This window comes from Heteronotia binoei, unplaced genomic scaffold (genome assembly GCF_032191835.1).
Source record: "Heteronotia binoei isolate CCM8104 ecotype False Entrance Well unplaced genomic scaffold, APGP_CSIRO_Hbin_v1 ptg000860l, whole genome shotgun sequence".
In the NCBI taxonomy this organism is placed as follows: Eukaryota; Metazoa; Chordata; class Lepidosauria; order Squamata; family Gekkonidae; genus Heteronotia; species Heteronotia binoei.
Window position 1 is genome coordinate 141,200 of NW_026800113.1, and position 26,169 is coordinate 167,368.

At 52.7% G+C, this 26,169-nt stretch overlaps 1 protein-coding gene across 3 annotated transcripts; it reads right to left on the bottom strand.

Moving 5' to 3' along the window:
• Nucleotides 1–388: 388 nt before the first annotated feature.
• PGAP2 (post-GPI attachment to proteins 2) lies at nucleotides 389–23,747 on the bottom strand. Of its 3 annotated transcripts, none has more exons than XM_060263777.1 (6): nucleotides 21,869–22,069; nucleotides 17,125–17,299; nucleotides 15,020–15,272; nucleotides 12,744–12,850; nucleotides 2,746–2,854; nucleotides 389–1,693 (listed from the first exon to the last, which is right to left on the bottom strand). In XM_060263777.1, exons 1-6 carry the CDS (start codon nucleotides 21,952–21,954, stop codon nucleotides 1,563–1,565), a joined length of 861 nt encoding a protein of 286 aa, XP_060119760.1. In that variant the 5' UTR covers nucleotides 21,955–22,069; the 3' UTR covers nucleotides 389–1,562. The 3 variants fall into 3 exon arrangements, with proteins under 3 accessions (XP_060119760.1, XP_060119761.1, XP_060119762.1); XM_060263778.1 differs by having other exon boundaries at nucleotides 12,756–12,850; nucleotides 21,869–21,948; XM_060263779.1 differs by lacking the exon at nucleotides 21,869–22,069 and adding an exon at nucleotides 23,719–23,747 and having other exon boundaries at nucleotides 1,509–1,693.
• Between the last annotated feature and the right edge of the window lie 2,422 nt (nucleotides 23,748–26,169).

Here is a 26,169-nt window from a genome sequence, read left to right on the forward strand (position 1 = left end):
ATCACGCCCTCCACTCCAAAGAGTCTCAGAGCGGCTCACAGTCTCCTTTACCTTCCTCCCCCTCAACAGACACCCTGTGTGGTAGATGAACATATTGGATTTATATCACGCCCTCCACTCCAAAGAGTCTCAGAGGGGCTCACAATCTCCTTTCCCTTCCTCCCCCACAACAGACACCCTGTGAGGTGGGTGGGTCTGGAGAGGGCTCTCACAGCAGCTGCCCTTTCAAGGACAACCTCTGCCAGAGCTATGGCTGACCCAAGGCCATTCCAGCAGGTGCAAGTGGAGGAGTGGGGAATCAAAGCCGGTTCTCCCAGATAAGAGTCCGCGCACTTATCCACTACACCAAACTGGCTCTCCGCCGGGCCCTATCGAACCGCCCAGAGACTTAACGAAAAATACTCAGTGCTTTATTTCCGATTGAGGCATAAAATCCAAGGGAAACGTGTACCTTGCCATACCATTTCCCACCCCCTCCTACTGAGCCGGGCAGGGACCCCAGACATCCACAGCAGGAGCCGACCGGGACAAAAAACAGAGGGGGAGAAGAACCGGAGTTGGGCTGTTCCAACGAGGTGTCTGAGTCTAGCTGGGATGCTCGAGCATGTCACCATAGAGAGGGCAGTGCTAGAAAAGGTGCCTGAATCTCTGAACAAGGCCAGGGCCCTGGGCTCACCTGCATGCTGCCACCCACTCCAGAGACAGGCCTTCCTGCTTCCCTTCCCTCCCAGCTCAGCTTGGGAACAACTCCGGTGGGGCCAGCTCCCCTGGCCAAGCGTGTGTGTGAATGGATCCTTCCCCCTGGCTAAATCCTTGCCCGTCCCAATCACCGGAGGGTCAGCGTGAGAGGCCAGTGCCGCTTCTGGCAGTGCTCCTGGAAGTCTCCAGGACATCCAAAGTGAAGTGTATAAAAAGCCTGTCTCCCTCCTCCCGCCGGGGGTCCTTCCCAGAGCTGCCGGGGGAAAGACCGAAGGGCCCAAGGTGTTTTGAACTCGCTTCCTGTCTGTAACGCAGATGGCAGCCTCAGTGCAGAAGTCGCGGGGGTGGGGGAAGGGGGGCTGTGCGGCCCTTTCCTGCAGTTCCTCCTCCCCCTCAAATCTTGTCCGCGGCCTCCTTTGCCTTGCGCTCTGCCCCAGACGAGCAACACTGCAGCCGGCTGGCGTGAGACACGGCAAGGAAGAAGGCCGGCTGGCAACGGTCCACAGCCAGGGAGAATCTCCCACGCCAGGGGTGAGTCACGGTGGCCCCTCCCCACTGCTGGCCAGGGGTGCTCCGAGTTCGGGGCAGCCACTCACATCCCCAGCCCCAGCTGACCAGAAAGGGATCTCCAGTTCCACAGCAACGTCCCCTCCCACCCGCATGATCTCCTCCAAACCGGGTCAGAATTAGCAGCAGGCAAAGCCAGCCCCCAAAAGCCCCACCTCCCCAAAGACCAGGAGCGGGTAGCCAGTCGTGCCAGTCTGTGGTCCCTCTTCCTGCAGCACCAGCACCCCTCGGGGAGACCAGCTGCAGGCTTCCAAGGCATCCGCGTCGGCCGGCGGGAAACCCGAGCGAGGGCGCTGCTAGAAGCGCTTGTCCTCCGGCTGGGAACAGACCACCAGCTCCTTGTTGCCAAAGTCCCACCAAGCTGTCATGTGAAACGCCATGTTGGAAAGGACCACCAGGTACTCCAGCAGGGCAAAGACCGTGTAGACTGGGGAGGGAAGAGAGACAGAGGGTTACCCAGCACCAGAAGGGGAAGAGGAAGAGGTGACGATATTGGATTTATATCCCACCCTATACTCTGAATCTCAGAGTGGTCACAATCTCCTTTACAGTATGGCAGGCGGGCCTGAGAGAGCTCTTACAGCAGCTGCCCTTTCAAGGACAACTCCTGCGAGAGCTAGGGCTGACCCAAGGCCATTCCAGCAGCCGCAAGTGGAGCAGTGGGGGAATCAAACCTGGTTCTCCCAGATAAGAGAGCTCTGGCTGACCCAAGGCCATTCCAGCAGCTGCAAGTGGAGGAGTGGGGAATCAAACCCGGTTCTCCCAGAGAAGAGAGCTCTGGCTGACCCAAGGCCATTCCAGCAGCTGCAAAGGAAGGAGTGGGGAATCAAACCCAGTTCTCCCAGATAAGAGAGCTCTGGCTGACCCAAGGCCATTCCAGCAGCTGCAAGTGGAGGAGGGGGGAATCAAACCTGGTTCTCCCAGATAAGAGAGCTCTGGCTGACCCAAGGCCATTCCAGCAGCTGCAAGTGGAGGAGTGGGGAATCAAACCCAGTTCTCCCAGATAAGAGAGCTCTGGCTGACCCAAGGCCATTCCAGCAGCTGCAGGTAGAGGAGTAGGGAATCAAACCCGGTTCTCCCAGATAAGAGAGCTCTGGCTGACCCAAGGCCATTCCAGCAGCTGCAAGTGGAGGAGTGGGGAATCCAACCCGGTTCTCCCAGATAAGAGAGCTCTGGCTGACCCAAGGCCATTCCAGCAGTTGCAAGTGGAGGAGTGGGGAATCAAACCCGGTTCTCCCAGATAAGAGAGCTCTGGCTGACCCAAGGCCATTCCAGCAGCTGCAAGTGGAGGAGTGGGGAATCAAACCCGGTTCTCCCAGATAAGAGAGCTCTGGCTGACCCAAGGCCATTCCAGCAGCTGCAAGTGGAGGAGTGGGGGATCCAACCTGGTTCTCCCAGATAAGAGTCTGCACACTTCACCACTACACCACACTGGTGTACCCCAAAGGGTTCCCAATGCAGCCACGCCGTGGGGCTTACCTCCAGGCTCACAATACCAGTTGTGTCGGAAGTAGAAGGCTACAGCCACCGAGAAGGTGAGGAGGTTGAAGAGGAAGAGCCACAGCTTCCACTGGTAGGACTTCCGCTCCTATGGGGCAGAGAAGGGCAGGGGAGAAATTCGCACATTACAATTGGGGAGGCAGAGGGTGTAAGATTGCTCTTTACCCAGAGCAAATGGGAGCCGCCCCTCCCGTTTCTAATCTAAATTTTAAAAGAATCCTAGAGTTAGAAGGGACCTCCAGGGTCATCTAGTCCAACCCCCTGCACAATGCAGGAAACTCACAAACGCCTCCCCCTAAATTCACAGGATCCGCATTGCTGTCAGATGGCCATCTAACCTCTGTTTACAAACCTCCAAAGAAGGAGAGCCCACCACCTCCTGAGGAATCCTGTTCCACTGAGGAATCGGTCTAACGGTCAGGAAGTTCTTCCTTATCATAGAATCCTAGAATCATAGAGTTGGAAGGGACCTCCAGGGTCATATAGTCCAACTTCCTGCACAAGGATCCTCATTGCTGTCAGATGGCCATCTAGCCTCTGTTTAAAAACATCCAAGGAACCGCTCTAATTGTCAGGAAGTTCTTCCTAATGTTGAGCTGGAAACACTTTTGATTTAATTTCAACCCATTGGTTCTGGTCCTTCCTTCCGGGGCCACAGAAAACAATTCCACACCATCCTCTCTATGACAGCCCTTCAAGTGCTTGAAAATGGTGATCCTATCACCTCTCAGCCGCCTCCTCTCCAGGCTACACATCCCCAGCTCCTTCAACCTTTCCTCATAGGACTTGGTCTCCAGACCCCTCATCCTCTCTAGGACAGCCCTTCAAGGACTTGAAGATGGTGATCCTATCACCTCTCAGCCGCCTCGTCTCCAGGCTACACATCCCCAGCTCCTTCAACCTTTCCTCATAGGACTTGGTCTCCAGACCCCTCATCCTCTCTAGGACAGCCCTTCAAGGACTTGAAGATGGTGATCCTATCACCTCTCAGCCGCCTCGTCTCCAGGCTACACATCCCCAGCTCCTTCAACCTTTCCTCATAGCCGCTGCCAGTCTGAGTAGACAATACTGACTTCAATGGACCGAGGGTCTGATTCAGTATAAGGCAGCTTCATATTTTCATAGGACTTGGTCTCCAGAAGAGCAGACAAGCACAGTAAGTGTAATCTGAACTCGGTCTGTGCTACACTTACTAAGGCAAATACCATAATATCAGACAGTGGAGTGTTAATATCTGTCTTTCACTCTAAAGAATTCTTCAAAGAATTAAACGACTTAGAAGAGCTCATTAAATTAAAGCTACAGACACACAAGGAGTCTTGGCAGTTAGGACTATCAGCATTCCTCTTGCACAAGACAGCTCTGTGATGCAGCTAGAAGCACAACACGTTTCGTATGCTGCTGAATTTCAAAGCAATGTCCTTTCTGGGAGGGACGGTGGCTCAGTGGCAGAGCATCTGCTTGGGAAGCAGAAGGTCCCAGGTTCAATCCCCGGCATCTCCAACTAAAAAGGGTCCAGGCAAGTAGGCGTGAAAAACCTCAGCTGGAAACCCTGGAGAGCCGCTGCCAGTCTGAGTAGACAATACTGAATTGGATGGACTGAGGGTCTGATTCAGTAGAAGGCAGCTTCAGATGTTCATATGTTCTCTAAAGCAAATCTGGAAGGACGTTTTGATAAAGCGAAAATGGTACTGGTGGACCTCCTGATGGCACCTGGGTTTTTTGGGGGCCCTGTGTGACACAGAGTGTTGGACTGGATGGGCCATTGGCCTGATCCAACAGGGCTTCTCTTATGTTCTTATGTGACATAGAGGGTTGGACTGGAGGGGCCATTGGCCTGATCCAACAGGGCTTCTCTTATGTTCTTATGTGACATAGAGGGTTGGACTGGATGGGCCATTGGCCTGATCCAACATGGCTTCTCTTATGTTCTTATGGTTTGGCTACAAGCCGTCAATTGAACACTTAAGAGTTTCTGGATGCAGAGCCTGTGTGCACATCCCAAACGAAAACAGGCCCAAACTAAATGATAGAGAAGTGGCCAGCCATATTTATAGCCTATGCTGCCAGCTGCAAAAGTTACAAAATCCTGAATCCTCAACTAAAGAAGCGATCGTGAGCAGATAAATAACTTTTGAAGAGAATGCAGTTCAGAGGGGCAAACCCAGAGAAGAAGAAGATATTGGATTTATATCCCGCCCTCCACTCCGAAGAGTCTCAGAGTGGCTCACAATCTCCTTTCCCTTCCTCCCCCACAACAGACACCCTGTGAGGTAGATGAAGATATTGGATTTATATCCTGCCCTCCACTCCGAAGAGTCTCAGAGTGGCTCACAATCTCCTTTCCCTTCCTCCCCCACAACAGACACCCTGTGAGGTAGATGAAGATATTGGATTTATATCCCGCCCTCCACTCCGAAGAGTCTCAGAGCAGCTCACAATCTCCTTTCCCTTCCTCCCCCACAACAGACACCCTGTGAGGTAGATGAAGATATTGGATTTATCTCCCGCCCTCCACTCCGAAGAGTCTCAGAGCGGCTCACAATCTCCTTTCCCTTCCTCCCCCACAACAGACACCCTGTGAGGTAGATGAAGATATTGGATTGATATCCCGCCCTCCACTCTGAAGAGTCTCAGAGCGGCTCACAATCTCCTTTCCCTTCCTCCCCCACAACAGACACCCTGTGAGGTAGATGAAGATATTGGATTTATATCCCGCCCTCCACTCCGAAGAGTCTCAGAGCGGCTCACAATCTCCTTTCCCTTCCTCCCCCACAACAGACACCCTGTGAGGTAGATGAAGATATTGGATTTATATCCCGCCCTCCACTCAGAAGAGTCTCAGAGCGGCTCACAATCTCCTTTCTCTTCCTCCCCCACAACAGACACCCTGTGAGGTGGGTGGGGCTGGAGAGGGCTCTCACAGCAGCTGCCCTTGCAAGGACAACCTCTGCCAGAGCGATGGCTGACCCAAGGCCATGCCAGCAGGTGCAAGTGAAGGAGTGGGGAATCAAACCTGGTTCTCCCAGATAAGAGAGCTCTGGCTGACCCAAGGCCATTCCAGCAGCTGCAAGTGGAGGAGTGGGGAATCAAACCTGGTTCTCCCAGATAAGAGAGCTCTGACTGACCCAAGGCCATTCCAGCAGGTACAAGTGGAGGAGTGGGGAATCAAACCCAGTTCTCCCAAAAAAGAGTCCGCACACTTCCCACTACACCAAACTGGCTCTCCAGTTTTAGTGGTTAAAAATGACTGGGTATTGAAGAAGCAGCTTCAATACCCAGTCATTTTTGTCACGCCGGACATCAGAGAAGAGAGACAGAAAATCCAGATGTAGTTCTGACAGATGAAGCTATCCAACAAGCAATGTCTGAACCAGAGAGGGAACTAAGAGACCTTCCACCAAATGTGCAAACAGTGCCTGAAGAGCAGAGGGAACCCACAGAGGTGTTAGGAGTGCCTCTTGCACTTGGCATCAAGTTGCAGCTGATGTATTAGGAGGGGAACTGAAAACAAATCAGCCAGTATCATAATGCCCCTGTATAAATCGATGGTGCAGTCTCATTTGGAGTACTGTGTGCAGTTCTGGTCGCCGCACCTCAAAAAGGATATGATAGCGTTGGAAAAGTGCAGAAAAGGGCAACTAGAATGATTAAAGGTTTGGAAACACTTTCCCTATGAAGAAAGGTTAAAACGCTTGGGACTCTTTAGCTTGGAGAAATGTCGACTGCGGGGTGACATGATAGAGGTTTACAAGATAATGCATGGGATGGTAGAGGAAGAAGGACTTTTCTCGCTTGCTCACAATACGAAGACTTGTGGACATGCAATGAAAATTGCTGAGCAGTCCGGGTTAGACACTGATAAAAGGAAGTCCTTCTTCACCCGAAGGGTGATTAACATGTGGAATTCATTGCCACAGGAGGTGGTGGCGGCTGCAAGCATAGACAGCTTCAAGGGGGGATTGGATAAAAAATATGGAGCAGAGGTCCATCACTGGCTATTAGCCACAGCTTATTATTGCAGCTCTCTGTCTGGGGCAGTGATGGTCTGTATTCTTGGTGCTTGGGAGGGGGGCACGGCCTCTAGTGTCCTGGCCCCACTGGTGGACGTCCTGATGGCTCCTGGTTTTTTTTGGCCACTGTGTGACACAGAGTGCTGGACTGGATGGACCATTGGCCTGATCCAACAGGGCTTCCCTTATGTTCTTATGTGACACAGAGTGTTGGACTGATTGGACCATTGGCCTGATCCAACAGGGCTTCTCTATGTTCTTATGTGACACAGAGTGTTGGACTGGATGGGTCACTGGCCTGATCCAACAGGGCCTCTCTTATGTTCTCATGTGACACAGAGTGTTGGACTGGAGGGGCCACTGGCCTGATCCAACAGGGCTTCTCTTATGTCTCATGTGACACAGAGTGTTGGACTGGAGGGGCCACTGGCCTGATCCAACAGGGCTTCTCTTATGTTCTCATGTGACCACAGAGTGTTGGACTGGAGGGACCACTGGCCTGATCAACAGGGCTTCTCTTATGTTCTCATGTGACACAGAGTGTTGGACTGGAGGGGCCACTGGCCTGATCCAACAGGGCTTCTCTTATGTTCTTATGTGACACAGAGTGTTGGACTGGATGGGCCACTGGCCTGATCCAACAGGGCTTCTCTTATGTTCTTATGTGACACAGAGTGTTGGACTGGAGGGGCCACTGGCCTGATCCAACAGGGCTTCTCTTATGTTCTTATGTGACACAGAGTGTTGGACTGGAGGGGCCACTGGCCTGATCCAACAGGGCTTCTCTTATGTGACACAGAGTGTTGGACTGGAGGGGCCACTGGCATGATCCAACCAGGGCTTCTATTATGTTCTTATGTGACACAGAGTGTTGGACTGGAGGGGCCACCTGGCCTGATCCAACAGGGCTTCTCTTATGTTCTTATGTGACACAGAGTGTTGGACTGGAGGGGCCACTGGCCTGATCCAACATGAGTTCTCTTATGTTCTTATGTGACACAGAGTGTTGGACTGGATGGGCCACTGGCCTGATCCAACAGGGCTTCTCTTATGTTCTTATGTGACACAGAGTGCTGGACTGGAGGGGCCACTGGCCTGATCCACAGGGCTTCTCTTATGTTCTTATGTGACACAGAGTGTTGGACTGGAGGGGCCACTGGCCTGATCCAACAGGGCTTCTCTTATGTTCTTATGTGACACAGAGTTGATAAGTAGAGAGACGAGATTCGATGGGCCATTGGCCTGATCCAACATGGCTTCTCTTATGTTCTTATGTGACACAGAGTGTTGGACTGGAGGGGCCACTGGCCTGATCCAACATGAGTTCTCTTATGTTCTTATGTGACACAGAGTGTTGGGCTGGAGGGGCCACTGCCTGATCCAACAGGCTTCTCTTATGTTCTTATGTATGGAGACCCCTCATGGGTTTTTCAAGGCAAGAGGCCAACAAAGAGATGGTTTGCCTCTGCCTAGCGACCCCGGACCTCCGTGGGGTCTCCCAACCCACTCTCAGCCTTAAATTACCTCACATTACCTCATTCTGTGAGGGTTAAAAGGAGCAGGGGAGAACAAGACGCAGAGCTGTGGGCTTCCTGGGGAAATGGCAAGATGAAAAGGTACTCCTCCATATTCCCAAAAAAGAAGCCAGTGTTTATGTTCCCTGGCACATTTGCACTGCTCGCCTGGGGCCAGCATGGCTTCTGAGATGTATCCGTGTTAGGTGGGAAATAGACCATCACAGAAGGATTTTAACTGAGCCCTAGCTGTGGTTCTCATTGTCCGAAGGAAACTGGGATCCTGCAAAACCATCCCTTGAATAGCAATGGAGAAAATTGTCTTTTCTTTCCCATCAGCCTTCCATCCTTCCGAGGTCGGTACAATGGGTCCCCAGCATGCTGGGAGGAAAGTGTAGATACTGGGGAATCATAGAGTTGGAAGGGACCTCCAGGGTCATCTAGTCCAACTCCCTGCACAAGGCAGGAAACTCACAAACACCTTCCCCTAAATTCACAGGATCTTCATTGCTGTCAGATGGCCATCCAGCCTCTGTTTAAAACCTCCAAGGAAGGAGAGCCCACCACCTCCCGAGGAAGCCTGTTCCACTGAGGAACCGCTCTAAGGGTCAGGAAGTTCTTCCTAATGTTGAGATGGAAACTCTTTGATTTAATTTCAACCCTTGGTTCTGGTCCTGCCTTCCGGGGCCACAGAAAACAATTCCACCCCATTCTCTATAGGACAGCCCTTCAAGTACTTGAAGATGGTGATCCTATCACCTCTCAGCCCGCCTCCTCTCCAGGCGAAATATCCCCAGCTCCTTCAACCTTTCCTCATAGGACTTGGTCTCCCAGACCCCTCACCATCTTCGTCGCCTTCCCTCTGGACCCGTTCCAGCTTGTCTAGATCATTCTTAAAATGTGGTGCCCAAGGCAAAAGCAAAGCACCCCCGTAAAAGTCTGCCGTGAAAACGTTGTGAAGCAACGTCACCCAGAGTCGGAAATGACTGGTGCTTGCACAGGGACTACCTTTACCTTTTTATAGGCTGGGCAGAAAAAAAACAGAGGAGTGACCTTTTGTCTCAGTGGGAGCTGCATAGCGGGAGGGGGGGCATTCTCTCTCTCTCTCTCTCGCGCACACACACACATACAAATACCCTGATTGTGAGAAAGGGTTGTCGCTTTCCACCTCAACACAACAGCTGGCGCTGCCTAGCACAGCCCATCACCACCAAAGACTGGAAAAGCACGAGTCATCGCTTCCCTGGATTTCCTGACTCAGCAGACTCGCAGGAAATGGAATGTACCAGGCGCAAAAGAATTGGGGGACATGGAGAGAGTGAGGGAGGCAGGTCGGGATGGAGAGGAGATGGAGGGATCGTTCCACCTGCCTCTAGATTCTCCCCTCCCCCCCCCCCCGCCCCATTTCTGGCAGGGGAGAGAGCTTCCTTTTTACCCCTTAGGGAAGCTGCCAAAAGTGGGGGTGGCCAGACTTGCTTAATGCAAGAGCCACATAGGATAAACATCAGACGTCTGAGAGCCACAAGACAGGAACAGCAGAGATTGAGAGCTGGAAGGCAGGAAGGAAAGCAAATAGGATGGGAGGGAGTTAGAGGTAGAAAGAAAGCAACTTTAAATGCATTCTCCAAGCCACTGGCCAATGGTCCAAAGGATCTGGTTCACAGAGGAAGGGGAGAAAGACACCCTAACCCCAGACAATGACAACGACATTGGATTTATATTCCGCTCTCCACTCAGAGTGGCTCACAATCTCCTTATCTTCTTTCCCACACAACAGACACCCTGTGAGGGGGATGGGGCTGAGAGAGATCTGACAAAAGCTGCCCTTTCAAAGGACAACCTCTGCCAGAGCTATGGCTGACCCAAGGCCATGCTAGCAGGTGTAAGTGGAGGAGGGGGGAATCCAATCCGGTTCTCCAGATAAGAGAGCTCTGGCTGACCCCAAGGCCATTCCAGCAGCTGCAAGGGGAGGAGTGGGGAATCAAACCCTGTTCTTCCGATAAGAGTCCGTGACTTCACTACTACACCAAATTGGCCTCCAGGGTCATCCCAAGCCACCCCTGCTCCAGAGGAAAAGGGGGGAAAGACACCCTAAACCCCACCCAATGACAACAACATTGGATTTATATTCCGCTCTCCACTCAGAGCTTATCACAATCTCCTTTAATCTCCCTCCCCCACAACAGACACCCTGTGAGGTAGGTGGGCCTGAGAGAGCTCTCCCAGAAGCTGCCCTTTCAAGGACAACCTCTGCCAGGGCTCTGGCTGACCCAAGGCCATTCCAGCAGCTGCAAGTGGAGGAGTGGGGAATCAAACCCCGGTTCTCCCGGATAAGAGTCTGGGCACTTCACCACTGCACCAAGCTGGCTCTAACCCGCTCCACCAAACCCAATCCAAGGAGAACTTTCTCCTCACGCTCCTCCTTCCTTGAAAGCTGCTGAAAGGGGCAGAAACTCCAACCCACAGCAAGGATCACAGCCCAGGTCTGGCCCATCCCAGGGAGGGACGGTGGCTCAGTGGCAGAGCATCTGCTTGGGAAGCAGAAGGTCCCCAGGTTCAATCCCCGGCATCTCCAACTAAAAGGGTCCAGGCAAAGAGGTGTGCAAAACCTCAGCTTGAGACCCTGGAGAGCAGGGGAGGGATGGTGGCTCAGTGGCAGAGCATCTGCTTGGGAAGCAGAAGGTCCCAGGTTCAATCCCCGGCATCTCCAACTAAAAAGGGTCCAGGCAAATAGGCGTGGAAAACCTCAGCTTGAGACCCTGGAGAGCCGCTGCCAGTCTGAGTAGACAAGACTGACTTTGTTGGACCAAGGAGGGTCTGATTCAGTAGAAGGCAGCTTCATATGTTCATCCCAGCTAGAGTGCATCTTCCCTTCCGTTGCTGATACAGCCCTGGGGCCCAGGCCAAGCTCCCCTGCGGATGGCTGAACAACAACAGTGGGGCTGCCTGGGAGGGAGGGAGGGAGGCAAAGATGCCTGCCAGCCACACTCTGGCAATAAATACTTGTTGACATTTTGTGGAAAAATAGATGGTGGCGCTCATCAGCATAACTCATTAGCATATGCCCCCCCCCCCAGCCAAAAGCAACCTGATGCAAGAAAAGAGAGCCCCATGCGATCGAGGCCTGCTTGGGCTGGCTAGAGATCCTACCAGCCCAAGCAGGCCTCGCTCACCTCTCCCAGATAAGAGTCTGCACACTTCACCACTACATCCAACAGGCCAGGGAAGGAAGAGGCAGGTGGGTTCTCTCTCCAGGCCATGCAAGAGACGCCAAGCGGGGAGAACTAGAACCACACCCAGGTGAAATGCGCCACTTCTGAGGCCCTGCAAGCCCAAGTGGGGACAGAAGACAGTGTGACAGAGGAGGGTGCTGCTGGCCGAAGGGAAGGTGCACCCCCCTGAACTCCGTAGCGAGGAACTGTGCAAACTTCCAAGGAGAGGCCGCACACAGCTAGAGGGTCACCTAGTCCAGCCCCCTGCACAACGCAGGAAATTCACCTCCTCCTCACTCCCCCATTGACTCCTGCTCTATGCCCAGAGGAAAACGCAACCAAAAATGCAAGCAAGTGACCAGTTTACTAAGACGTATATAGAAACCAGTCCAAATGTCCAAAACATGTATATTCAAGTCCCAAAGTAGTGTGGTGACAAGCCGATCGATGAAGTACTTGTTTCTTTCCTGTCTTCATCAGACCTGGGACCAGTATGGATTCCATTATATAGATTCTTTATACAATTTCCAAAAAAGAGGGACGCGGAGTGTCTCCAGCAGCAGTTTCACATCGGCTACAGCTCAGTATGTGGGCTTCTTGCGCCTTCAAGGCAAGAGACGTACAGAGGCGGTCGGCTGTTGCCCGCTAAGCTTCCAAGACCTCACAAGATCAGGCCAGCCTGGGCCATTCAGGTCAGCACAAAAGGCACGCAGAGGGTGCAAGAAGGCAAATACTGAGCTGTAGCTGATGTGAAACTGCTGCTGGAGACGCTCTGCGTCCCTCTTTTTTGAAAATTGTGTAAAGAATCTATATAATTGAATCAATATTGGTCCCAGGTCTGATGAAGACTGGAAAGAAACAAGTACTTCATCGATCGGCTTGTCACCACACTACTTTGGGACTTGAATGCACATCTTTTGGACATTTGGACTGGTTTCTACATACTTCTCAGTAAATTGGTCACTAGCTTCCATTTTTTGTTGCGTTATCCATTATAGTGACCTCTCTCGGATTGTATTCTATGTGCAAAGGAAAGCAGAAAAACCTCCCTGGGTCAGTCTGGCCTGGAGGAACATTCCTCCCTGACCCCAAAGCGGGGAGGGGGCATGTAACCCCCAGCCCTAAGGAAACTCTCCTCAGGCCTGGCCGGCAACCAACAAGACCCGGAGTTGAGCCCTGGTGGGAAACCACCCCCCACCCAGGCCAGCTCCTAGAAGAGGAATGAAAAGTTACCGTACCTCTGGACTTACTGTGTGTTTCTTAGTCATCCGCCACAAAACGCAGGTCAGGAACATGTGGCCCAAGGCTGCAGCAATGAAGATGATGAAGGAGTTCTCGTGGATCACTGCAGCGAGAAGAGAAGGGGCAAACCTCAGCATGGGGCGAGGGAGCGGTGGCGGGGAGGAGGGTAAGGCTAAGCCCCCCCCCCCCCGCTTTTCCAGCATCAGCAATACTTTGGAAGTTCCTCTCCAGGGAGAGTCACAAGAGGTCCTAGTCCTGCTGTACAGCACATTGGTCGGGCACCTAGAGTCCTGTGCGCAGGCCTTTAATTCAGCAGGAGCTCACCGGAGCACAGCTCCTGAACCTTTCTGATGCCCCCCTCCTCCTCCCCCCCCACCTCCCTTGTCCATTGAATAGGAGGTGCAGCTGCATAACAATCCCTGGGTTAAGAGAGCAGGCAGCCAGCCAGTTACCAGGGGCTTTGCCACACCCCCAGCAGCCCTCATTAACTCCTGGAGAAGCCTGTGCCACGCGTTCTCCACCTCTTATGTGATTTTGGGCAGTGGGTGTCTTGCTGGTCTTTTGACTGGGTGGGGGGTGGCTAAGGAGAGCCCCGGGCGAGCGAGGCCTGCTTGGGCTGGCGGGATCTCTAGCCAGCCCAAGCAGGCCTCGCTCACCCGGGGCTCTCCTTTCTTGCGTCAAGTTGCTTTTGGCGGGTGGGGGTGGGGCGGCATATGCTAATGAGTTATGCTAATGAGCTCCACCACCTATTTTTCTACAAAACGACCCCTGAAGCCTCCCTTCAAGAAAGGGGTGGACAGAATGGAGGGGGTGCAAAAGAGAGCAATAAGGATGACCAGGGCCCTGGAGACCAAGCCCCAGGAGGAAAGGCAGAGGGACTTGGGAAGGTTCAGCTCCCGCCCACCCCCCCTCAGTTGGACAAACACTTGTCAGGGACGCTCCAGGCCTGGGGTGGCCAAATTGTGGCTCAGGAGCCACGTGTGGCTCTTTCACACATATTTTGAGGCTCTAAAAGCCACTCCTCCCCCCCCCGCATCAGCCAGGTTGGTGAAGGCATCTGTCTCTTTAAATCACTTCTCCAAGCCAAACCAGCTGGCAGCTTGGAGAATACGTTTTAAGATAAAGTTGCTTTCTATCTCTCTCTCCACTACCTATTTGCTTGCTTGCCTCCCACCCTCCCTGTCTCGTGGTTCTCAAGCATCTGACATTCATGTGCCTCTCAAACGTTTGAGGTTTATTCTTTGTGGATCTTGAGTTAAGCCAGTTTGGACCCCGCTGGTCTAGGCTGATTGTGCCCTGAGCAGGGGGTTGGACTAGATGGCCTCAATGGCCTCCTTCCAACTCTGTGATTTGTCTGCCTCCACCTCTGTCTTCTGCCAGCAGGTGAGGACTTTTGGATTTGTTTGGCACACCCCAATGACCATTACTGACCCTCCTCCCTGGTTCTGTTATTACTTACATGCAAGCGGAGAAGAAGATGACCATAGATATCTACTCCACACGTCTCTCTGAATCAGAGTCTCAGAGCGACTCACAATCTCCTATATCCTCCCCCCCACAACAGACGCCCTGTGAGGTGGGTTGGGGCTGAGAGAGCTCTCCCAGAAGCTACCCTTTCAAGAACAACTCCGGCGAGAGCTCTGGCTGACCCAAGGCCATTCCAGCAGGTGCAAGTGGAGGAGTGGGGAATCAAACCCGGTTCTTCCAGATAAGACAGCTCTGGCTGACCCAAGGCCATTCCAGCAGCTGCCAGTGGAGGAGTGGGGAATCAAACCCGGTTCTCCCAGATAAGAGTTCGCACACTTCACCACTACACCAAACTGACTTCTAGTGTCCTGGTCCCACTGGTGGACTACAATCTCCTATATCTTCTCCCCCCAAAACAGACACCCTGTGAGGTAGGTGGGGCTGAGAGAGCTCTCCCAGAAGCTACCCTTTCAAGGACAACTCCGGCGAGAGCTCTGGCTGACCCAAGGCCATCTCAGCAGCTGCAAGTGGAGGAGTGGGGAATCAAACCCGGTACTCCCAGATAAGAGTCCACACACTTAACCACGACACTGAACTGGCTTTGGGAAAGCCAGAAGGAAGTTCCCGCAGTCTAGGCTGGAAAGACCCCAGAACATGCCAGGCCTCTGATGGCAGGTCCCGACCACTCCCCAAGATTCTCACAAATCCACCCTGTTTCCCAGCTATCAAGAAACCGCAGGCAGAGGGGAAGACAGTCACGTGACATGAGCTGCCGATGGCCCTCCGAGGGGGGGGGGGGACTCACTGTAGTGTTCCGAGGAGGAGACGTAGGTGAGGAGGAGGAGAGCGACGTTCTCCAGTAGGTTCAGTGTGAAGGCCGCGTTGCACAGCCGTGGGTAGCCGGGGCGCGGGCAGTGGCAGCTGCGGTAGTGATTCCAGTAGACGATGGCCACCAGGAAGCGGGGGGCTGAGTGCAACCCGATGCAGAAGCGCCACATGTAGCGCTCGGGGGTGGCCCCACCGATGGCGGAGCTGATGGAAGGGAGGTAGTTGGCGACCTGCCGGAGAAGCAGAAAGACCTCTTGGAGCAGCGGGACTCTCCTGCCCACACCCTGCAGCTTCCGGGTGACTTCCAAGGCTGGGCTTGCAAAGAGACCACTGACAGGGGGCAGGGCCTATCTCTTTGCAGCAGCCAGGAGGCCTTGAGTTGTCTCACCGCGGCTGCAAAGCTGACTGGGTGCCGTTCGGTCGTTACTGGAGATAATCCGGGTTTCGAGATTCTTTTTTAAACCCGCTTTGTCTTGAGAGCTGGATTTCTGAGGGGCGGTTAAAGTTCACTTGAACTCTGGCTTGCAAAGATCTGGGACATTTTAATCATGGAGAAAATCACGGCACAACTTTCCCTGTCCGACATTTACCCCAAGGTCACATCTTTTGAAGAAAAACGGCTTCCGTTTCTGGAATATACTGAATCTAAAAACAACTTACCTATTAACACAACTTCCCTTCAATTTCTCTCACTATAATTCTTTCTAACTTATTTAGAAGACTGCAGATTTATACCCCGTCCTTCTCTCCAAACAGAGCCTCAGAGCGCCTTACAATCTCCTATATCTTCTCCCCCGACAAAACACACCCTGTGAGGTGGGTGGGGCTGAGAGGGCTCTCACAGCAGCTGCCCTTTCAAGGACAACTCCTACGAGAGTTATGGCTGACCCAAGGCCATTCCAGCAGCTGCAAGTGGAGGAGTGGGGAATCAAACCCGGTTCTCCCAGATCAGAGAGCTCTGGCTGATCCAAGGCCATTCCAGTAGCTGCAAGTGGAGGAGTGGGGAATCAAACCCGGTTCTCCCAGATTAGAGAGCTCTGGCTGACCCAAGGCCATTCCAGCAGCTGCAAGTGGAGGAGTGGGGAATCAAACCCGGTTCTCCCAGATCAGAGAGCTCTGGCTGACCCAAGGCCATTCTAGCAGCTGCAAGTGGAGGAGTGGGGAATCAAACCCGGTTCTCCCTGATAAGAGAGCTCTGGCTGACCCAAGGCCATTCCAGCAGCTGCAAGTGGAGGAGTGGGGAATCAAACCCGGTTCTCCCTGATAAGAGAGCTCTGGCTGACCCAAGGCCATTCCAGCAGCTGCAAGTGGAGGAGTGGGGAATCAAACCCGGTTCTCCTAGATAAAAGAGCTCTGGCTGACCCAAGGCCATTCCAGCAGCTGCAAGTGGAGGAGTGGGGAATCAAATCTGGTTCTCCCAGATAAGAGAGCTATGGCTGACCCAAGGCCATTCCAGCAGCTGCAAGGGGAGGAGTGGGGAATCAAACCCGGTTCTCCCAGATAAGAGAGCTCTGGCTGACCCAAGGCCATTCCAGCAGCTGCAAGTGGAGGAGTGGGGAATCAAACCCGGTTCTCCCAGATAAGAGTCCGCACACTTAACCACTACACCAAAATGGCTCTCTATGCTACCTCCTCTTTCTCTTTTTATTTAAGTAGTCCCTTTCGTTTGGCTTGGGATGGAGCAAGGCGTTATTCTTACCTTAAGAGTCAAAAATTCTAAACCAATTATCAGTTAATTTATCCTTAATAAGATATTTATTTATATATGTATTTATTGATTTATCTATTGATTGACTGACTGATCGACTGGCAAACTACACGTTATCTTAAATGCTGAATACGATGTTCTACAAAGTTATATATCCCATAGTACTTCATGCACGGTAGAATTTTGTTATGTGTGGAATTAATCTACTTGATAATACTTCATCCAACAAAGTTCTGTATAACTTGGAATTTTAAAAAATAAACTTATCATGTGTTTTGTTTTTAAGTTACTGATGAACTGCTCAGCCATTCTGACCTTGGAAGGTGAGGCAGAGCTAAAAGCTGTGTCTGGAAAAGCGCAGAAAGGTCACTTACGCCGCAGTGCGTGGTGGTGGCTTCATTGAAGTGGAAGAATAGAGACCAAAGCACGCAGAAGAGGAACCCGAAGAGCGGGCAGCACACCGTCCCGACAGCCAGGGTGGTAAAACGGAGCCGGAAGAGCGTCCCGTCCCGATCCAAAGGCAGCGGCACTTGAAACATGCTGCGGAACCTATACGTGGGGAAAGACAACACCACCCCCCTCTTTGAATTTCAACTTCAAACACTAGGGCAGGGGGGAGAGCTCTCCCTCTTTCCCATGCAGCTGTGGAGAAAGGTCTCCACAAAATGTGCAAGGAGGTTTTTTCTCTGCTTACTTAGAAATCAAAGGGGGCTTCTGGCAGTTTTAACTGCTATGTTCGTAAGAACATAAGAGAAGCCCTGTTGGACCAGGCCATGGCCCCTCCAGTCCAACACTCTGTGTCACATAACAACATAAGAGAAGCCCTGTTGGATCAGGCCAGTAGCCTCTCCAGTCCAACACTCTGTGTCACATAAGAACATAAGAGAAGCCAGGTTGGATCAGGCCAGTGGCCCCTCCAGTCCAACACTCTGTGTCACATAAGAACAGAAGAGAAGCCCTGTTGGGTCAGGCCAATGGCCCCTCCAGTCCAGCACTCTGTGTCACATAAGAACATAAGAGAAGCCCTGTTGGACCAGGCCATGGCCCCTCCAGTCCAACACTCTGTGTCACATAAGAACAGAAGAGAAGCCCTGTTGGGTCAGGCCAATGGCCCATCCAGTACAACACTCTGTGTCACATAAGAACATAAGAGAAGCCCTGTTGGACCAGGCCATGGCCCCTCCAGTCCAATACTCTGTGTCACATAAGAACATGAGAAGCCATGTTGGATAAAGCCAATGGCCCCTCCAGTCCTACACTCTGTGTCACACAGTGGCCAAAAAAACCAGGTGCCATCAGGAGGTCCACCAGTGGGGCCAGGACACAAGGTCTCCCACTGTTGCACTCCTAGTACCAAGAATATAAGAACATAAGAGTAGCCCTGTTGGATCAGGCCAGTGGCCCATCCAGTCCAACACTCTGTGTCACACAGTGGCCAAAAAAACCCAGGTGCCATCAGGAGGTCCATCAGCGGGGCCAGACACTGTGGCCCCTTCCTACTGCTGCCTCCCCCAAGCACCAAGAAAACAGAGCATCACTGCCCCAGACAGAAGAGAAGCCATGTTGGATCAGACCATCCAGTCCAACACTCTGTGTCTCACAGGAGCCAAAAAACCCAGGAGACATCAGGAGGTCCCTCAGTGAGGCCAGGACACTAGAAACACCCCCTGTTGCCCCCCCCCAAATACCAAGAATACAGAGCATCACTGCCCCAGGCAGAGAGTTCCAACAATATGCTGTGGCTAATAGCCACTGATGGACCTCTGCTCCATATTTTTATCCAACCCCCTCTTGAAGCTGTCTTTGCTTGCAGCCGCCACCACCTCCAGTGGCAGTGAACTCCAAGTGTTAATCACCCTTTAGCCTGCCCCCCCAGCGTAGCCTTGTCTTAATGACCTAAATCAAAGACCCTCCCCCTCCCCACTCACCCACCGTGCCTCATGAAGAGATTTCCCCTCCTTCCCATACCTGGACACAGAGAGGAAGCTGACATCTCAGCAGCCCTGCCAAGCGTTGGCAACGGGCACGTGGCAGCAGCAAAGAAAGAAGCCATAAGAGGGACGCCCAAGAGACTTTGCCCAAAAGGCTCACCCTTCCTTTACCCAGACTCCTCCCCTGCACCAGACTCTCAAGGGGCTCGGCTTCAGCGGCAGAGCCTCTGCTCGGCATGTAGAAGGTCCCTGGGCCTGGCCTCCGCAGCATCTCCAGTGAAAAGGACCAGCTAGGAGGTGATGGGGAAGACCTCTCTGCCTGAGACAAGACCATCCAAGATGGACTGAGGCTCTGATTCGGGAAAAGGCAGCTTCAAGTCTACAGAGCAAGGCTCCTCATGAGCAAGTGTGGAACGCTAAGGAGAATGGGTGGGTTGACCCAGGCAAAGTAGAATCCTAGAATTGGAAGGGACCATAGAGGCCATCTAGTCTACCCACCCGCTCAAGGCAGGCTCAGCCTAGAGCAGGGTGTCAAACATGCGGCCCGGGGGCAGAATCAGGCCCCCAAAGGGCTATCAGATCCCCAAGCAACTGGCTGTCATCGGCTTCCTTCTCCCTCTCTCTTGCTTCCTTCTGCATCACAGCTTCTTTTTCCAGGCCTGTCAATCACACAGGAACTACAGAGCAAAGCCTCTCTTTTCTCCATTGGCTGAGGCTTCTCTCGGGGATAAGGGGGGGGGAGGCAGAGCTTGTTTTTCCAGGCTCTCTCAATCACATAGCAGAGCTTCTGACCCAAGACTCTCTTCCTTCTATTGGCTGAGGCTCCTCCCCCTCCTGGTCCTCTGGGGAAGGAAGGAAAGAGCCAGAGCTCCCTTTGCCCAGTTCCCTGGATCCCACGGGAGAAATACAAAGAAAGCATCTTTAAAACCAATGAGTGCGAACGTTTTACGTTTTTTTTGTGTGGCTACCTTCTGGGGCCACAGAAAACAATTCCACACCCTCCTCTATAGGACAGCCCTTCAAGGACTTGAAGATGGTGATCCTATCACCTCTCAGCCGCCTCCTCTCCAGGCTAAACATCCCCAGCTCCTTCAGCCTTTCCTCATAGGACTTGGTCTCCAGACCCCTCATCCTCTCTATGACAGCCCTTCAAGGACTTGAAGATGGCAATCCTATCACCTCTCAGCCGCCTCCTCTCCAGGCTAAACATCCCCAGCTCCTTCAGCCTTTCCTCCTAGGACTTGGTCTCCAGACCCCTCATGCTCTATAGGACAGCCTTTCAAGTCCTTGAAGATGGTGATCCGATCACCTCTCAGCCGCCTCCTCTCCAGGCTAAACATCCCCAGCTCCTTCAACCTTTCCTCATAGGACTTGGTCTCCAGACCAAAACAATTCCACCCCATCCTCTATAGGACAGCCCTTCAAGGACTTGAAGATGGCAATCCTATCACCTCTCAGCCGCTTCCTCTCCAGGCTAAACATGCCCAGCTCCTTCAACCTTTCTTCATAGGACTTGGTCTCCAGACCCCTCTATAGGACAGCCCATCAAGGACTTGGTGATCCTATCACCTCTCAGCCGCCTCCTCTCCAGGCTAAACATGCCCAGCTCCTTCAACCTTTCCTCATAGGACTTGGTCTCCAGACCCCTCATCCTCTATAGGACAGCCCTTCAAGGACTTGAAGATGGTGATCCTATCACCTCTCAGCCGCCTCCTCTCCAGGCTAAACATCCCCAGCTCCTTCAACCTTTCCTCATAGGACTTGGTCTCCAGACCCCTCTATAGGACAGCCCATCAAGGACTTGGTGATCCTATCACCTCTCAGCCGCCTCCTCTCCAGGCTAAACATGCCCAGCTCCTTCAACCTTTCCTCATAGGACTTGGTCTCCAGACCCCTCATCCTCTATAGGACAGCCCTTCAAGGACTTGAAGATGGTGATCCTATCACCTCTCAGCCGCCTCCTCTCCAGGCTAAACATCCCCAGCTCCTTCAACCTTTCCTCATAGGACTTGGTCTCCAGACCAAAACAATTCCACCCCATCCTCTATAGGACAGCCCTTCAAGGACTTGAAGATGGCAATCCTATCACCTCTCAGCTGCCTCCTCTCCAGGCTAAACATTCCCAGCTCCTTCAACCTTTCCTCATAGGACTTGGTCTCTAGACCCCTCATCCTCTCTATGACAGCCCTTCAAGGACTTGAAGATGGCAATCCTATCACCTCTCAGCCGCCTCCTCTCCGGGCTAAACATCCCCAGCTCCTTCAACCTTTCCTCATAGGACTTGGTCTCCAGACCAAAACAATTCCACCCCATCCTCTATAGGACAGCCCTTCAAGGACTTGAAGATGGCAATCCTATCACCTCTCAGCTGCCTCCTCTCCAGGCTAAACATCCCCAGCTCCTTCAACCTTTCCTCATAGGACTTGGTCTCCAGACCCCTCATCCTCTATAGGACAGCCCTTCAAGGACTTGAAGATGGCAATCCTATCACCTCTCAGCCGCTTCCTCTCCAGGCTAAACATGCCCAGCTCCTTCAACCTTTCCTCATAGGACTTGGTCTCCAGACCCCTCTATAGGACAGCCCATCAAGGACTTGGTGATCCTATCACCTCTCAGCCGCCTCCTCTCCAGGCTAAACATTCCCAGCTCCTTCAACCTTTCCTCATAGGACTTGGTCTCCAGACCCCTCATCCTCTCTATGACAGCCCTTCAAGGACTTGAAGATGGCAATCCTATCACCTCTCAGCCGCCTCCTCTCCGGGCTAAACATGCCCAGCTCCTTCAGCCTTTCCTCAGAGGACTTGGTCTCCAGACCCCTCATCCTCTATAGGACAGCCCTTCAAGGACTTGAAGATGGCAATCCTATCACCTCTCAGCCGCTTCCTCTCCAGGCTAAACATGCCCAGCTCCTTCAACCTTTCCTCATAGGACTTGGTCTCCAGACCCCTCATCCTCTATAGGACAGCCCTTCAAGGACTTGAAGATGGTGATCCTATCACCTCTCAGCCGCCTCCTCTCCAGGCTAAACATCCCCAGCTCCTTCAGCCTTTCCTCATAGGACTTGGTCTCCAGACCCCTCACCCTCTTCGTCGCCCTCCTCTGGACCCTTCCAGCTTGTCTAGATCCTTCTTAAATCTCCTGCCCTCAGCTGCTTCTGCTTGAGCCACGGCCCAAGTCCTCGACTCACCGGTTCACCCAGCGCCGCCACCACCTGCAGCGGGTCCTGGGATGCTTCCTCCGCCTCCGCCGTCTGGGAAGGCATGGCCTGGGCATCCACTTGGCCACCTGAGCTAGGGGCGCAGGGGAAGCAATGCCAGCAAACAGGAGGGAGCTGAGAGAGGGGGAAGCTGCAAGACGACTCCCAAAAGGGAGAAGGAAAGGGGGAAAAAAAAACAGGCAAGCTCAGGGCCAGCCCTATTTAAACTGTGGGCGTGGCCCAGCACAGGTGAGGCCCATTGGCTGAGGGAGAAGCCAGGGGGTGTGGCCTAAATGGGGGCAGGGCTAAAGAGTGGGGGATAAAAAGGAACTCAGAACCCCAGGCAAGGGCAGGCGGGCGGGGCAGTCACAGTGCAAGAAGTAACTGGTGGAAGGCAAATGAACCTGCAGGTAGTCACTGCCTTCAGCCCCAAAGTGGAGGTTGCCCGTGGTCCCCCATGGGAAGTCATAAGAGGTCCTCCCCCACGCTATAGACCATGGGCAGGAACAGCGGGATCCTTGCAAAAGCCTCCCTTGGGAGCACTCAGTCAACCCTTGGTCTACTCAACTGGCAGCAGCTCTCCAGAGTCACAAGCAGAGTGGTGTAGCGGTTAACTGTGCGGACTCTTATCTAGGAGAACCAGGTTTGATTCCCCACTCCTCCACTTGCAGCTGCTGGAATGGCCTTGGGTCAGCCAGAGCTCTGGCAGAGGTTGTCCTTGAAAGGGCAGTTTCTAGGAGAGATCTCTCAGCCCCACCTACCTCACAGGGTGTTTGTTGTGGGGGAGGAAGGGAAAGGAGATTGTGAGCGACTCTGATTCAGAGAGAAAGGTGGGGTATAAATCTATAATCTTTTCCACTTGCAGCTGCTGGAATGGCCTTGGGTCAGCTATAGATCTCGCAGAGTTGTCTTTGAAAGGGCAGCTTCTGGGAGAGCTCTCTCAGCTCCACCTACCTCACAGGGTGTTTGTTGTGGGGGAGGAAGGTAAAGGAGATTGTGATCCACTCTGATTCAGAGAGAAGGGCGGAGTATAAATCTATGATCTTCTTCTCCACTTGCAGCTGCTGGAATGGCCTTGGGTCAGCTATAGATCTCACAGAGCTGTCCTTGAAAGGGCAGCTTCTGGGAGAGCTCTCTCAGCCCCACCCATCTCACAGGGTGTCTTGTTGTGGGGGAAGAAGATAAAGGAGATTGTAAGCCACTCTGAGTCTCTGTCCTTGAAAGGGCAGCTTCTGGGAGAGCTCTCTCAGCCCCACCCATCTCACAGGGTGTCTGTTGTGGGGGAAGAAGATAAAGGAGATTGTAAGCCACTCTGTAACTCTGATTCAGAGAGAAGGGCGGGGTATAAATCTATGGTCTTTCTTCTTCTTCGCTTGCAGCTGTTGGAACGGCCAGAGTGCCTGTTGTAGGGGAGGAAGGTAAAGGAAATTGTGAGCCGCTCTGAGATTCAGACTGGAGGGCGGGATACAAAGCTAATGTCGTCTTCTTCTTTCACATCTCCACTGCCTGGTTCTTTTTAACTGGGGATTCTACCAGGGGTTGAACCTGGGACCTTTGGTACGCCAAGCAGATGTTTTGCCACTAAGCCACAGCCCCTCTTCCTGAACCAGATTCTGTCTCCACCCTCCTGACCTCACGGAAGTTTGCTCTCTCCCCACTAAGCCACCCTCCCCACCCCAACTCCATCAGCAGGAAGGATTTTTCATTTATGTCTAAGAGGATCAAGAGATCCAGCGGGAGGAGAGAGAAATGAGAACAAATCCCAAAGAGTAGAAATGTAGGAAAAGGTTACAACGAACGGGGCTTTGGAACAAGCGAGCCGGCTGTCGAGATACACTCACTGCGCTCAGCCCAGACATGCAACCTTCTCCCAGAACTCCGCCGCTCTTCCTGCCTGCAGCCTTCGGTCCCGATTGGCTGGCTCCTTAGAAGATCATGAGGTCATTTCCTTCTCCTCTCCAAAGTCGTTTCTCAACTGCCAGAAAAAGAAAAGAGGTTTAAAAAAAAAAACAAAAAAGCCAAGCAACAACTATTTTGTTCCAGAAATAGAATTTGCTATTTAAAAAAAAAAAAAAAGCCAGAAGGGGCCAACAGCAATGTGAAGTGGGGGGGGGGGGTGTCCTTCAATGGACTCCATGTCTGATGAGTAACCCTGTTGAAGGCCCTCCCAGCGTGCCACGAAGCTGGGTGTCTCAGGAGCTTCACAGCTCTGCCTACCGGGGGAGAAGGCAGGGAAACCCCTGGTACCTGCTATGGGTATACACACCCGAGGACAAAAACACACTTCCTGTGTCCTTTCAGACAGCAAGAACCATGCGTGATTTATTGGCTTTCCCCCCTTTTTTTTCAAAAAAGGCATTTGCTGTTTCCTAACCAGGCAGGTCAAAACAAGCAGCGGGGGGGGGGGTAGGGGGGGCTACTGGAGGAAAAATGCCGATCCTATCCGTGTTACGCCTTCTGCATAAATCCCCTACACCTCACAAGTGGCAGCCCTTTGCGTTCTAGATGATGTGCCCGCTTGCTTTCTTCAGCTAGGCTTGGATGGTTTCTCTCTAACTTTTAAAGATAGTACTTACATTTAAAGCCTTATACGGCTAGGGGCCAGGATACCTACGGGACTACCTCTCCCTGGAATCACAGAGCTGGAAGGGACCTCCAGGGTAATCTAGTCCAACCCCCTGCACAATGCAGGACACTCACAAACACCTCCCCCTAAATTCTCAGGATCTTCATCGCTGTCAGATGGCCATCTAGCCTCAGTTTAAAACCCCCCAAGGGAGGAGAGCCCACCACCTCCTGAGGAAGCCTCTTCCACTGAGGAATCGCTCTAACAGTCAGGAAGTTCTTCCTCATGTTGAGCCGGAAACTCTTTTGATTTCATTTCAACCCAATGGTTCTGGTCCGACCTTCTAGGGCCACAGAAAACAATCCCACACCATCCTCTATAGGACAGCCCTTCAAGTGCTTGAAGATGGTGATCCTACCACCTCTCAGCCGTCTCCTCTCCAGGCTAAACATGCCCAGCTCCTTCAACCTTTCCTCATAGGACTTGGTCTCCAGACCCCTCCCCATCTTTGTCGCCCTCCTCTGAACCCGTTCCAGCTTGTCTATATACCCCTTATGAGCCCCGTAGGTCTTTACAATCAGCAACCCAACAACTTCTGGTGATACCCGGCCCCAGAGACATCCATCTGGCCTCAATGAGGGCCGGGGCCTTTTCGGCTCTGGCCCCTGCCTGGTGGAAAGAGCTCCCTCTGGAGATCCGGGCCCTGCAGGATCGGCTTCAATTTCACAGGGCCTGTAAAACAGAGCTCTTTCGCCAGGGTTTTAGTTGAGGCAGTGGACGTCACTTGTTATTGGCCTCCCCCCTTCATTCATGATGCAGCAGAGGTCCATCAGTGGCTATTAGACACGGCGTATTGTTGGAACTCTCTGTCTGGGGCAGTGATGCTCTGTATTCTTGCTGCTTGGGGGGCACAGTGGGAGGGCTTCTAGTGTCCTGGCCCCACTGGTGGACCTTCTGATGGCCCCTGGGTTTTTTGGCCACTGTGTGACACAGAGTGTTGGACTGGAGGGGCCACTGGCCTGATCCAACAGGGCTTCTCTTATGTTCTTATGTGACACAGTGTTGAACTGGATGGGCCATTGGCCTGATCCAACAGGGCTTCTCTTATGTTCTTATGTGACACAGAGTGTTGGACTGGAGGGGCCATTGGCCTGATCCAACAGGGCTTCTCTTATGTTCTTATGTGACACAGAGTGTTGGACTGGAGGGGCCACTGGCCTGATCCAACATGGCTTCTCTTATGTTCTTATGTCTGGGGCAGGGATGTTCTGTATTCTTGGTGCTTGGGGGTGGGGAGCGGAACAGTGGGAGGGCTTCTAGTGTCCTGGCCCCACTGGTGGACCTTCTGATGGCCCCTGGGTTTTTTGGCCACTGTGTGACACAGAGTGTTGGACTGGAGGGGCCACTGGCCTGATCCAACAGGGCTTCTCTTATGTTCTTATGTGACACAGTGTTGAACTGGATGGGCCATTGGCCTGATCCAACAGGGCTTCTCTTATGTTCTTATGTGACACAGAGTGTTGGACTGGAGGGGCCACTGGCCTGATCCAACAGGGCTTCTCTTCTGTTCTTATGTAACACAGAGTATTGGACTGGAGGGGCCATTGGCCTGATCCAACATGGTTTCTCTTATGTTCTTATGACCTGGACAATAGGCCATGTCCGCAAGTCAGTATTTGCCATTTTAGTACCTATTGTTACTGTGTAATTTTAGATTTTATATATT

Coding starts and splice junctions, on each gene's coding strand:
- PGAP2 (XM_060263777.1), bottom strand. CDS start 21,954: ATGCCCAGGCCATGCCTTCCCAGACGGCGGAGGCGGAGGAAGCATCCC. Junction 17,300..21,868: donor TGGCGGCGCTGGGTGAACCG/GTGAGTCGAGGA, acceptor CCCCACGTATAG/GTTCCGCAGCATGTTTCAAG. Junction 15,273..17,124: donor CCACCACCACGCACTGCGGC/GTAAGTGACCTT, acceptor CTTCTCCGGCAG/GTCGCCAACTACCTCCCTTC.